Source organism: Danio rerio, chromosome 4, assembly GCF_052040795.2.
Source record: "Danio rerio strain M-AB ecotype USA chromosome 4, GRCz13ab, whole genome shotgun sequence".
Taxonomy (NCBI): domain Eukaryota; kingdom Metazoa; phylum Chordata; class Actinopteri; order Cypriniformes; family Danionidae; genus Danio; species Danio rerio.
Genome location: NC_141024.2, coordinates 75335245 through 75348686, shown reverse-complemented (window position 1 = coordinate 75348686; position 13442 = coordinate 75335245). Strand labels below are relative to the sequence as shown.

Genomic DNA, 13442 nt, shown 5'->3' with positions numbered 1-13442 from the left:
GATAACGTTAGCTAGCTAGTGCCATTTTCCTTAACATAGCTGAAACTAAGGTCCGATATCCCTTTTTATTTTCACTATCCATTCAGAACGGACCTTCGGGTCACTCGGAAGGTGGTGACATTATAAATTTGTGTCGCTTTCTCTTCGCTTAAAGGATATACAGCCAGGTACACAACATTCCTGTGTGACTCCAGGCGAGACTTCAGGGTTTCTTCCCACCGCAGCCTCGATTTCGCTTTTAAAATGGCGGCTTCATGAAATCAGTCTATAATAAGTGAATTACTGGCTCCTATTAACTACTGTATGAATGATTTGGACAGATTAAAATGCACTGTTTTAGTCCATTAGCAGCGTCAAACATGAAGAATTAAACCTTTTCTGTGATGTAAATCTTTAATGAAGGAACCAGTAAATCCTACTTATCTTGTTTCTAGAGTGTTTAAAACACATACGCTAACACTTTAGCTTAAGTCACAACTAATGATAATCACTACTAGCTTATTCCAGCAATATTAACTGGTATTTAAAGGAGTATGACTTTATATCAAATCCCTAATCCTACTCAAAACCTAAACCCAACTACTTCTTTACTATTGAGAAGCATTTATTAAGCTAATAGCGTTAGTTAATGGTTTGCTAATAGCATGAATTGTGAATTAAAGTAGTCACCACATATTCTTTTCAAGATTTTTGCATTTAATATTTCAATTCCATCAACATGAACACTGTAATGTAACGTCAGTGACTTTATCATTGTGTAGCGTGTCCCACAGTTCCTACGGAAGGGTGACGGGTGATGGAAAGTAAAGCTAAACTGTCACACCAAATACACAAATGCCATTTTGGTCCTTGCATTGGCTCGGGATATACGGACCCTTGAGCCGTGGCCACACTGCACTTTTCACCCCACAGACTTCCATTCATATGGACACGAATGTGGCAGACCTGAAACACAAGCTTGTGCGACAAGTTTCGACAAGTGTGGTTTAAATTTCACTGCTGAAAGTCCAAACATTGAAGAGCAAATCCAATCCGCAGATCAACAAGTCTTAAACCAAGCAAGCCAGTGGTGGCAGTGGAGGAACAGAACTTCACCAATTGACTAAAGTGAAGGAACAGTTGGGTATGACCACATCTCCTCTGGCCAAACTTTTTGTGTAGAGCTGCAGTCCAGGCATCAGAGGCTTAAAAACGCTGGACGTTCATCATGGAGAAGCTGCAGGTGTGAGCAGGGCACTGGCAGGTGTTCAGGCTGGCCCACAGGATCAAGCACTCTCAAACTCTAGTGCAGGGGTTCTCAAACTCGGTCTTAAAGGTCCGGTGCCTCTTCGATGGGCGGGAAGAGATTAAGGAAAAAAATCATTTGGCATACAGAAAAAGCAACAGCACACTCTGAAGAGAAAGGACACCAAGGCAATGGTCTCAAACTCAATTCCTGGACGGCCGCAGCTCTGCACAGTTTTGCTCCAACCCTAATCAAACACAGATGATCCAAATAATCAAAGTGTGCAAGACTACTAGAGACTATTAAGCAGGTTTGAGTTGCAGGTGGTTGAAGCTAAACTGTGCAGAGCTCCTGGAATTAAGTTTAAGACCATTGCACTGAAGTCATCATATGATCTAGGCCAGGGCGGTCCAAACTCGGTCCTGGAGGGCCGGTGTCCTGCAGATTTTAGCTCCAACTTGCCTCGACACACCTGCAAGGATGTTTCTAGAAAGCCTAGTAAGAGCTTGATTATCTAGTCCAGGTGTGTCTGATTGAGATTGGAGCTAAAATCTGCAGGACCTATATTGAGAACCCTTGCTCTAGTGCAGGAATGTCCAAACTTGGTCCTGGAGAGCCGGTGTCCTGCAAAGTTTAATTCCAACCCCAATCAGACACACCTGGGATAGCTAATCAAGCTCTTACTAGGCTTTCTAGAAACCGACTTACCTCAACACCGCTGCTAGCATGAGCTAAAATCTGCAGGACACCGGCCCCCCAGGACAGAGTTTGCCCACCACTGCTCTGTCTGCTGTGTGACCACAGCTTTAATCTTCCTGTCCAGAATGAGTTTTGGAATGACGTTTCAGGTCTGACTGATATAAGAAACTCTTCCCGCACTGTTTGCAAGTGTAAGGTTTCTCCCCAGTGTGAATCCTCATGTGGACGTTAAGCACCCCTCTAACACAATAACTCTTCCCGCACTGTTTGCAGGTGAAAGGCTTCTCAGCGGCGTGACTCCTCATGTGAATCTTGAGGCTCGGTTTTTTCGAGCAAGATCTTCCACACTCAGGGCACATGAAAGGTTTCTGTCCGATGTGAGTTTGGACATGATCTTTAAGCTGACTGCCGTCTGGAAAACTCATCCCACACTGATGGCACTTTACACGGTTGTCTTTCAAATGAACCCTCTTGTGAGATTCAAGATGTACTTTGGTGCTGAAGCTCTTTCCACACTGATCACATGCGAAAGGCTTCTCTCCGCTGTGAATCATCATGTGGACACCTATCCTTGCTTTATGTTTAAAACCCTTTCCACACTGAGGGCAGGAGTACGGCTTTTCTCCACTGTGAACGATCATGTGCCTGTCGAGGTTTCCTTTAATAACGAAGCCCTTTCCACACTGATAGCAAACGAAAGGTCTCTCTCCAGTGTGAAATCTCATGTGGATTGTTAGGCTTCCCTTTTCACTAAAGCTCTTTCCACACTGTTCACAGGTGAAAGGCTTCTCTCCGGTGTGAATCCTCATGTGGCAATCTAGTGATGCCTTCGTGGTAAAGCCGTTTCCGCAGTGAGAGCAAGCGTACGGTCTCTCTCCAGTGTGGGTTATCATGTGTGTGTCAAGAGTGCTCCTCTGAGCGAAACTCTTTCCGCATTGACCACATCTGAAAGGTCTCTCCCCGGTGTGAATTCTCATGTGGGTTTTAATGTATTTTTGAGTAAACTGCCGTCCACAATGACGGCAAATAACAGCCAAATGGATTTCCTTGTGCTTTTCGAATAGGTCTTTCTTATTGAAGCTTTCCCCACACTTTTTGCAGGAGAAACGCATCTCTCCAGTGTGAACTCTTGAGTGAACTGTAAGGTTTCGCTTTCCAGTGAAACCTCTTCCACAATGGTGGCATTTGTAATGTTTCTGTGGTGTGTTTTGAGCCTTCGAGTCTTCCTCTTCCTTGACATCATTCAGCTCTTGAATCTCCTCTTTTAAAAGTGTCAGATCTAAGATGAATATAACAAATGCAGGTATTATTATCTAATATTTTGTTTTCCTATTGGATCCTTTGTCTTACGATGTACATTTTAATCCCCAAACCAAACACTTTCAATATATTACATTTAAAAATGCTGTACAGATGCCACCATTTGTTCATAATATCTTCAAACCTGTCAGATTGTTCCCAAAATTGGCTCAGAAGATCCCTGGAACAGCAAAGAAATTGCTGAAGCTTTGAACAGATCAGATTTCAGATATGATGATGCTAGTTAAATGAAGTAAGTCTAAATCTGGGGTCACCAAACTTGTTCCTGGAGGTCCGGTGTCCTGCAGATTTTAGCTTCAACCCTCAAACACGTCATCACTTAATTTGGTATAGCCTACTTGCAGGCCTATTTTAATAAAATAGAAAAATATATAATAATCAACTATAAATCAAATGATGGAAAACTAGACGATATTAATTAGTGAATTATTATCATTAATAATACTAAACAACAACAATTATATAGTCAAAGCCAGAATTATTCGCCCCCCTTTGGATTTTTTTTCTTTTTTAAATATTTCCCTTATGATGTGTAACAGAGCAAGGGAATGTTCACAGCATGTCTGATTATTTATTTTGGATAGAATAAAAGCAGTTTTCAATTTTTTAAACACTGTTGGAATATCAAGCCAATTACACGCGTGTTCAATAAGTAAAGGTCAGGAGAGGGTTTTCTTCAATGCCAAAAATATTAGTCATTTATAAGATATAAATGAATATTTCGATGACAGAGCTCTGGGTTACGTTACCCCAATGCAATACAAGAATTACATTCAGGAGGTTCACAAATAACCTGCATTTCTGCAGGTGGAGTTTTGCTGTAACATCCCCCATCAGTCATTCTGCAGTCCTGTGGCTCTTTGTAACCCCAGACACACTTCCTCTTTCTGCAACCCTTCTCTGCATACCAGAACTGAACAGTGAAGTGCATCTTTAACATATTTCACAACTTCTACAAGCATCATGCATCTTATGACATGTCTAGACTTAGTATTAGCCAGCAGTCTGGAACAAGTGCCCCTGCCCTATAGTTATTCTTATTCTGCTATTTCCCTCTTGTCAGCAGTTCCTTCTAAAAAGTGTGCAGCACAGTAAAAAAGAAGAAGTATGCCTGGTCAGTATATGGAGTCATACAAAAGAAAAAGATTGAATAATCTGTTGTTAGTCTAAACATTTTTGTAAAAAAAATAAATGAAGACACAAAAGTAATTAAAATAAACTCAAACAGAAATTGAGGAAAAAAAAATAAAAGGGGGTCCTTGGATTTGCTATAGCCCCAGGGCCATGCTCTATGTTTTCACTACATGTAGAGAGTGTCACATCACCCACACAGAGGAGGAAAATAAATACATTTATACTTTTTTTTGGAGTCAAACGCTTTGTACAACACTTGAACAAAATTTAAGACCCCGTAAAAACAGGATTGAGACTTTTAAAAACCCTTTAATTAATTTATCAACTTTTAATACTTTAAGACCCCGCGGACACCCTGAAAATAAATCACATCGGGCCTGTTTCAGTAAGGAGGTTCAACCAACTCAGAGTTTAAACTTGATTTACAGAGAGATTAAAACTCACAGTTGGGTAATGACGTTTGCTAAATTAGTGAAATAAATAAGAGTACCAAATAATACCTGTCGTGAGTATGACCACATTCACCATCGAGAGGCGCTATAAATCACTCTCGTAGGGAAATTTTGCTTTCACCATCCAAATAAATAATAGGGGCTCTGCACCTACCGCTACGTGAGCAAAGCTGCAGTCGTTGGGTGTGTGAAGCGTCCATCATTCACACTTTATTGTACCGCTCTTTTTAACTTCTCCGTCATCATTTGTTTCACCTCAGCAGGGATGGATTTTAATGTAACAAACGTTTGGATTACTTTCTCGCGCTAACTGAAATGCATCACATGACTGTTCATTCACTGCGCAAACCCAAGCCCGGCCCCATCTAAAAATGATAAGAAATTAAGTCCGAACCCACCCGAACCCCTCGGGTTCTGGCCAGAATCTTCTGCTCTAGTCTGAACTAGTAACACTGTTAGGTCTAGCTGCAAACAATGCAGGGATTACCCTGGACCCGCTATGACTAACGTTAGCTGCTGCAACGCAAGTTACCGCTGCTGCTTTCCTCCTTTCATGTGCGACTCGACAGCTTTTAGGCCCATGGTCCCTAACGAAAAGGTCTTTTGCAGAATATACACATTGCCTCATTGCCACGTCATTAAATTTACACTTTCCCATCTTTGCATTTCGAACCTTACCTCGCTGAAAATGTAATACCTACAGCCACTTTACGGTAATCAACAGTCATATAGCGGTGCGTGACTGTCAGCTGATGCGCTCCATAGTGATGAATAGACGCTGTTTCCCAAACGGATTCTGATATGAAGCGGAGCAAAGGTCTGGCTTTTGGGTGCGTGTTTAAACAGACATATACACATTATTAATAATAATAACATCTAAAGATGACGATCTTGGTAGTTTTTTTTTTTCCCAAATACAACTAATTTCGTCTTAAATGAGCATAAACAGTTAGGAAAGCAGTCCAATGCCTTCATGATAATGTTAGATGTGTGCATTTTTAAAGTGACAACTCTTATTTAATGTTATCAAACAAAAAAAAATCAAAATAAATAAGAGATTCATCCGCTACAGTGAAGAAACGGCTAATGAGATTGATAGCTTGATTATATTTCATTATAATAGTTTTGATTTTTTAAATAAGCGGAACTATTTGCTAATGTATTTGCTGCTAATGTATACTATTTATTTTTTTCTTTTGTAAATAATAATAATCAAACATATTACTGATCATTTAACTGTTAGTTTAGAGTGAAACAGCTCCAAATTAACATATTTAGTAATTTATTTAGTAACTTATTATGGTGGGCATATCCCACACTCCAGAGCATCTTGAGTCTGGAGGTAATTAATAATAGCCTATAATAACAATAATAAAACAGTTATGGTGATATATAATAACCAAAACAACATTTCAGATGCGTTACAGTGTGCTGGTTTGTCCATTCACAAACATTTTCATCATCACATGATCTCTTATTATAACAAACATTTTTACTGCACATACTGGAATTTGTTCGGTAAAAGTGTTTCTATCGTAGTTTACGCGCATCTTATCCGCATCTTTTCTTTTCGAATACACAGTTTATTATTATGTGCAAGTGTTTTTATGCATATTTTCCAAAGTTAATTGCATCATGACGTTTTTCATCAACCGTTTTTATGCGCATCTCCAAAAGTGCATTAAAATAGGTGTGTGGAAACAGAAGGCTAAGGCGAGAAATACTGCTTCATCTTTTATAAAGTGGAGGAGACCGACAGAAACTCAGAGTTTAGAGAATAAAACCTGCTCCTGACCAGGTTATGTTCACCACAGTAACTGACTCTGAGTTAAAGTTACCTTTCTTTCAGAAACAGGCTTGACTTACCCTGCTTTCTCCAGTTTAACAAACCTGCCACTCTGAAACTGAAAACCCAGAGTTTCTCTCATTTCAGGGTTAATATACCCAGAGTTTTCACTTAACCTCCTTTCTGAAACAGGCCCCTTTGTGTGCATGTCAAATGGACGTCAAGGCATTTTTAAGTTTTTTGACATCAATCTCAATTTAAGGTCATTTTTGACATCAAGGTGCAAATGACTGAGCTGAGCTTCGAGGATGAAAGCCAACCTGTTTGCTCCTCGCGATCTTCTCTTTTCAATGTGAACACTTGCTCAATCTTCAGGTCTTCACTCTCCTCTTTAATAAAGGCCATCTTTATAATAGTGGAGCTCAGTCGCTTCAGCAGGAGTTTCTCTGTCTGTTTAAGAGGAGAAGAATCAACACAAACAAGAAGAAATCAACACTAAACCTCTGTCTGTGTCTCAATCAGGCTCCATACATGACTAGCTGTCAGTGTCTTCAAAGCAACTAAACTAAGCTACTACAGCTGTTAAATAAGACAATTTTGATTAGTTTAGTTTTGACTTTATTAATCCCCGGAGGGAAATTCAGATGTCACAGCAGAGCTCTCCATACTAAAAATAGATAAATAAAATACATACATATAAAAACAATAATAAGATTACATTTCATACTGCACACCTTAGTTCCAAAAACAACGAGTAAACACTTGTCCATATCTAATATCTAATTCAGGTTCAGCACAATTCATCTGCTATGACTTTGGTTATACAATCTGATCACTGTTGGTAAAAAAGACTTCCTGTATCTTTCTCTGTAGCACCGGGGTTGAATTAATCTTGTACTAAAAGAGCTTGCACACGCTTGGACTGTATCAAAAAGGGGATGACTATCGTGGTTCATTATACTAACAAATTTGTCCAGCATTGGATCCTGTGCAATCTCTTCTATGGTAGGTAGTGCACACCCCACAACAGAACCTGCTCTTTTTATGAGCTTATTTCATTTGTTTTTCTCCAAATTAAATTATTAATCCAAATTATTAAATTTTAATTTTTATTACCAAATTATTAATTATTAATCCAAATTTTATTAATACAAGCATTAATAAAAAAAAGCTGCATTCATCTCGATTATATCTTCAGCGTTTGGTGTGATTTCAGCTGTGTTGGCCAACCAGAAAGAAAAAACAAAGCACGCTGACATCACCAGGCAAAAAGCACGTTCGACTTAATGCAGCGCTGCACAGATCGATCGAAATCTGTCTTAAGCGGTGCATGCTGGTAGGAAATGTTGTCCGGATTGACGCTGCGCCGACGCCACCTGACTGTCACATGTGGCATCAAAGTATCGCAACAGCGCTCCGAGATCAGACGACTCACTCAAGCCGCTTTTCCACTGCACACGACATTTGGACACGACTGTCGGAATTCGCCCCCTTGTGGCAGCCGCACAGTATTTTCAGTGTTGTCGTGCACCAACGGGGAGAAGCTGATTCTCACGGTGTCTGAAATAAAGGAGGGCAAAAGCAAGAGCCTTTATTCTCTGTGCGTTTACATGGTTTAATGGATGAATAATTACTAGAAACTCATAGAAATATTAGAGGGAATGTGGACACAACATTGAAATATATATTTTTATTACTTTCTTACTTACATTTATGAACAGAAAAGTTTTTCTTTTTAATATAGACTTTTTATAATTCAAAAAATAACCAAATAAACTCCTATTTCTCATCTCGCGCGCTCGGATCTGCTTGGACAACACTATAATATCCGGTCGGCAGGTTGCATTCGGTCTAGTCGCAGGAGTTCAAATATTTCAACGGATCCGAAGCTCAATTGGGATCCGAATTTTCCGCATACAGAGATGATCGGAACTCCACGCAGCTCCCGGACTGCTCTCCATTGGAAATGAATGACTTCCGGTCTGTCGCTTGTCGCTTGTCGTGTGCAGTGGAAAGGAGGCTTCAGCCTGTGCAGCATATGAAGAGCGACAGCAGGAGCTGCGATGACGACACGGATTGGTTGAGCTCATCGCATGACAACAACCACGTGTGTTTCAGGTTTATTAATGAACAACTTCCGATTCACGAATTTCAAAACAAACAATTCCCTTTTCATCCCCTCTCTATCCTGCGCACATCATGCTTATTAAAAGACTACACATACTTCACTGCAGTATCATCTTTTGATCAATAATCTGCTATTATTATTTATTCAATTTTCATACAGACTATTTACTGCTTTCAGCCCCATAAATGATTTAAATGATGTATTTTAGTAAACAACCTGTATTAACTCAAATAGGTCTTACAAACTTGTAATAAAATAATTATACCCATTGAGCTTGAAATATTTTTGAAACAAATTAAGTAAAAAAATATTTAATTAAATATAAAATATGTGATTATAAAATATTTCATTTTCCCAGTACTGGGTTGCAGCTGCATCCGCTGTGTAAAACACATGCTGGATGAGTTGGTGGTTCATTCCGCTGTGGTGACCCCTGATTAATAAAGGAACTAAGCTAAAAAGAAAATGAATGATTAATTATATTGTGTTTCTTGTCAAGCTGTTTTTGCGGAAATGTTAAAGAGTGACACTGATTTCCACTTAGAGTGTGCCTCATTTATTTTACTCCTTTTGTTCAATATTTTTGAATTAAAATGCTTTTTTTAAATGCTTTATTGTCCAAAATAACCCTATTCATGGATATTAACTCCTTTTTATGCATCCTGTCGTTTCCCCCTATATTTCTCATGCGTTTGCTATATAGGCTACTTAAATTCAATGCATAATTCCCGTATTGTTTAATGATGAACTACAGTTTGTAGAGACTGTGTGCTGTTTTATTTGTATTGCAAATCTTTTGTTGTTATTGCAATAAATAAATAAATAAATGACTACACCATTTAAACTCCGTCCTCGAAGCATGTGATCAGCATCTCATCTATCACATGCTTCGTGTCGAACGCACCTAAAAACTCCAGTTCCACTGAGGTCGTGTGGCGACTGAACCCAGAGTTTTGTAAAATCCTCACCCCGGCTGAAGATTCAGAAATGTTTGCTTTCATTTACCTGATATTGCATTTTCAACACAGCACCATAGATACTGAGGTGAAGTTGGTTTTATATTCACACATTCAGACATTCTCCTTTATAATATAATGATATAAAAAGTCTTGTAAATAGGGAGATTATAGTAGCAGCCAATGGCTATCAAAGTACAGCAATGTTTACAGTGAATTAAATAGTGCTAATGTTGTTTTAAAGTAGTACTTTACATGTGATTTAAGTCTGAATATTCAAAGTATCACGGTAAACAGTGTATGGAGCTGTCACTGAACGAATGTGCGAAAATAAAACCAACTTTACCTCAATACCATAGATTTAGTTTGTTTGCAGCTCTGATATTAGTGTCAGGCTTCTCAATTGGTTTTATATTCGCACATTCGTTCAGTGACAGCTCCATACACTGTTTACCGTGGTAATTTGAATATTCAGACTAAAATCACTTGTAAAGTACGACTTTAAAACAACATTAGCACTATTTAATTGACTGTCAACAATGCTGTACTTTGATCGTCATTGGCTGCTAATATGACTTCCCTATTGAGAATTAGCAAAGAATACTTTTCTGACACTATATTATTCAGGAGAATGTCTGAATGTGTGAATATAAACCAACTTTACCTCAATGGCTTCTCGGACATGCTGGTAAATTACATTTCCTCCTAACTTAGACATTGTGATGTATAGCGGTTATAAATGTAAATAAAACATACATGAAAATAAAAACAACCTGTCTCTTTTCATTTCTCATCAGAATCACATCATTTCAACACCACTGTAAACTCAAGTGGCTAATAATTAGCTTTTTTTTTTTGGAAAAGGACCGACAGAACAGGATAAATACAACTCATGGCATAGCATGTGTGCAACTGCTAACACAAAACATCACAAAATAGTAAATAAACTTACCTGAGACAAACACAGCACCATAGGTTTAGCTCGTCTGCAACTCTGATGATATTGGTGTCTAAAAGTGAATTAAACAGAGTGTCAAAGTTCACAAGTGCCGATGTTAATTAATATTTAATAAGACAAGCGATCACCAAAGCAGCTTACCAGCAGAGAGACTTCTCGGGACTACTGCTGCTGCTGCTGCTGGTAAACTATGCTATGTAGCACCGCCCCCTACTGTGATGGACGCGACTTCATGCCAAAACCAATAGCGAGTGTTCCCAGTTGAACCATTAATTTAACCATTATTTTAACTCCGTTATATATATATATATATATATATATATATATATATATATATATATATATATATATATATATATATATATAGTACGATTGAAAAATCACTATACTGTTTATATTTTTCACGTGGGCAGCTTATTAAATAATTCTTCATTATGAATAAATGTTAACCATATAAACAGAAGGACCGGGGTAAAGTGAGTTTTATATTCGCACATTCGCACATTCGAGCTTCCGTTTTCGATGAAAATGTCATAAAATGCACAATAAAGTTGTGTTTTCAAAGTGTAATCTGCTACATACGGAACCCCGGAAGGGACGTAGTGGGGGAGAAAAAAAATGGGTGGGTGAAAAAAAAATAATGGGTGAAAGAAAAAAAATGGGTGGGAGGAAAATATATATTTCTAAGTTTTTTGCGTTCTCTCGCAAAGATGTTTTGCGTTCCCTCGCAAAGTTGTTTTGCGTTCCCTCGCAAAGATGTTTTGCGTTCTCTCGCAAAACTGTTTCTCCACAAACACTTCCTGTTCACTGCACTCACGTAAACCCTCCCGTTTTTGCCGAAATTCTCCCGTATTTTACCATTCTGTCCCACTTTCTTTACATCACTGTGCGTATGCTACCTATGAACCAGTGAATGCATGTATAAACGCTGACTGACAGACGCGCTTCATACAATAAACTGATCCCAGATCAGCGTCTGTACACGCCATTTACAGAGGAGCGGGTGTATGTTTAAACAGACAAATACACTGAATAATATGAAACATCTCCGTCCCGCATGTTTTATTTTAAACAGCTTATTTTCTCTTAAATGAGCACAAACAGTTTCTAAAGTAATGGACTGCTTTCATTATAGATCTGTGCATTCTTACAGAGACACCTCTGTTATCAAACAAAACAAAACATGAGATTCATTTGCTGCGCACTTGTTTGATAACAGAAGTGTCCCTTTAAATGGCGCGTACAGACGCTGATCTGGGATCAGTTTATTGTATGGAGCGCGTCTGTCAGTCAGCGCTTAAACATGCATTCACTGGTTCAGAGGTTGCAAAGTGAAAGGCGACAATCAGCGCACAGTAAAGAAAGTGGGATAGAATGGTAAAATATGGGAGAATTTCAGCAAAAACGGGAGGGTTTACATGAGTGAAGTGAACAGGAAGTGTTTGTGGAGAAACAGTTTTGCGAGAGAACGCAAAACATCTTTGCGAGGGAACGCAAAACATCTTTGCGAGATAACGCAAAACATCTTTGCGAGGGAACGCAAAACATCTTTGCGAGATAACGCAAAACATCTTTGCGAGGGAACGCAAAACATCTTTGCGAGATAACGCAAAACAACTTTGCGAGGGAACGCAAAACTTTGCGAGAGAACGCAAAAAACTTAGAAATATATATTTTCCTCCCACCCATTTTTTTTTTCTTTCACCCATTTTTTTCTCCCCCACTACGTCCCTTCCGGGGTTCCGTAGCTACATGATGTTGAGTACCATACTATTTTCTTTTTTTCACAATCGAAAAACATGGTTGAATATAGTTTAAACGGCACAGTTACCAGCGAATGTCCGTCGTATATCCAATATAGTGCGTGAAACAGTGGGACGTGAAAGTAGGGACCGTGTAAAAAGTAGGGATGGCTGACGTTTCGACACAGTGTCGAGATCCCGAAACGCAAGTGTTTCGAAACGGCATGCACTAAATTCCAGGGGTTTCATTACCACGACGTAAAATGGGCGTGGCTTGGTCGGCGTTTGGGAAACGCCCCCTTAAAGAAAAAAAAAACAATACTGAGAGGTCACCGATCATGCGCAGTACATGTTCTTTTTTAGCGCGGTCATTTCAAACCGGATGATTATGGATAAAGAACCTACCGCGGTGGATAACGAAGGAAAAAAACAATCATACAGGTTATTTTTTGTTTTTGTTTTTATAATGTTATATTTTAAAGATTTCATTAGCAAAAACAGATGACCTCGTTTTACTCCGTTTTACTGTCTCTGGGCTTTTGTACTTCCATGTTCCATGGTAACGTAAACCAAGTAATAATGGTTGTGGTAAGATTAACCGTGTTTTTGTAGTTTAAAATATGGTATTCAGTCATGTTTAAACAAATAAATACCACATTTTTCTGTAATAAACCGTGGATAATTTTTCTTTCTCAATCTTAGTTAATTAACATAACTCATATTTATTTTCTATTTTTATTTAAAGTCATCATACACAAAACAGCTGGGATCAGGACAGGTATCTGATGTTAACTAATATAAAAGTGATCATACATGTAACCCCTGGGATCAGGACAGGTATCTGATGTTAACTAATATAAAAGTGATCATACATGAAACCCCTGAGATCAGGACAGGTATCTGATGTTACTGTATATAATATAAAAGTGATCATACATGAAACCCCTGAGATCAGGACAGGTATCTGATGTTACTGTATATAAAAGTGATCATACATGAAACCCCTGAGATCAGGACAGGTATCTGATGTTACTGTATATAA

The 13442-nt window shown here is 38.7% G+C and overlaps 1 protein-coding gene and 1 long non-coding RNA gene across 6 annotated transcripts in view; one reads left to right on the top strand and one right to left on the bottom strand.

The window, feature by feature from the left end:
* Nucleotides 1-13442, top strand: part of LOC148682563 (uncharacterized) — a 172694-nt gene that overhangs the window by 138531 nt on the left and 20721 nt on the right. The window lies entirely within an intron of this gene.
* On the bottom strand, nucleotides 676-7068 carry LOC110439379 (uncharacterized). Of its 4 annotated transcripts, none has more exons than XM_088650905.1 (3): nucleotides 6937-7068; nucleotides 2002-3203; nucleotides 676-1849 (listed from the first exon to the last, which is right to left on the bottom strand). In XM_088650905.1, the coding sequence occupies exons 1-2, from the start codon at nucleotides 7019-7021 to the stop codon at nucleotides 2032-2034; spliced, it is 1257 nt and encodes a 418-aa protein (XP_088507031.1). In that variant the 5' UTR covers nucleotides 7022-7068; the 3' UTR covers nucleotides 676-1849; nucleotides 2002-2031. The 4 variants fall into 4 exon arrangements, with proteins under 4 accessions (XP_088507031.1, XP_088507029.1, XP_088507032.1 ...); XM_088650903.1 differs by having other exon boundaries at nucleotides 676-1663; nucleotides 6937-7044; XM_088650906.1 differs by having other exon boundaries at nucleotides 2223-3203; nucleotides 6937-7044.

What these genes read in the sequence shown, in the direction of transcription:
- LOC110439379 (XM_088650905.1), bottom strand. Translation starts at nt 7,021, where the DNA reads ATGGCCTTTATTAAAGAGGAGAGTGAAGACCTGAAGATTGAGCAAGTG. An exon ending in AGATCGCGAGGAGCAAACAG is followed by an intron (nt 3,204 to 6,936) that starts GTTGGCTTTCAT and finishes TATTCATCTTAG; the next exon opens with ATCTGACACTTTTAAAAGAG.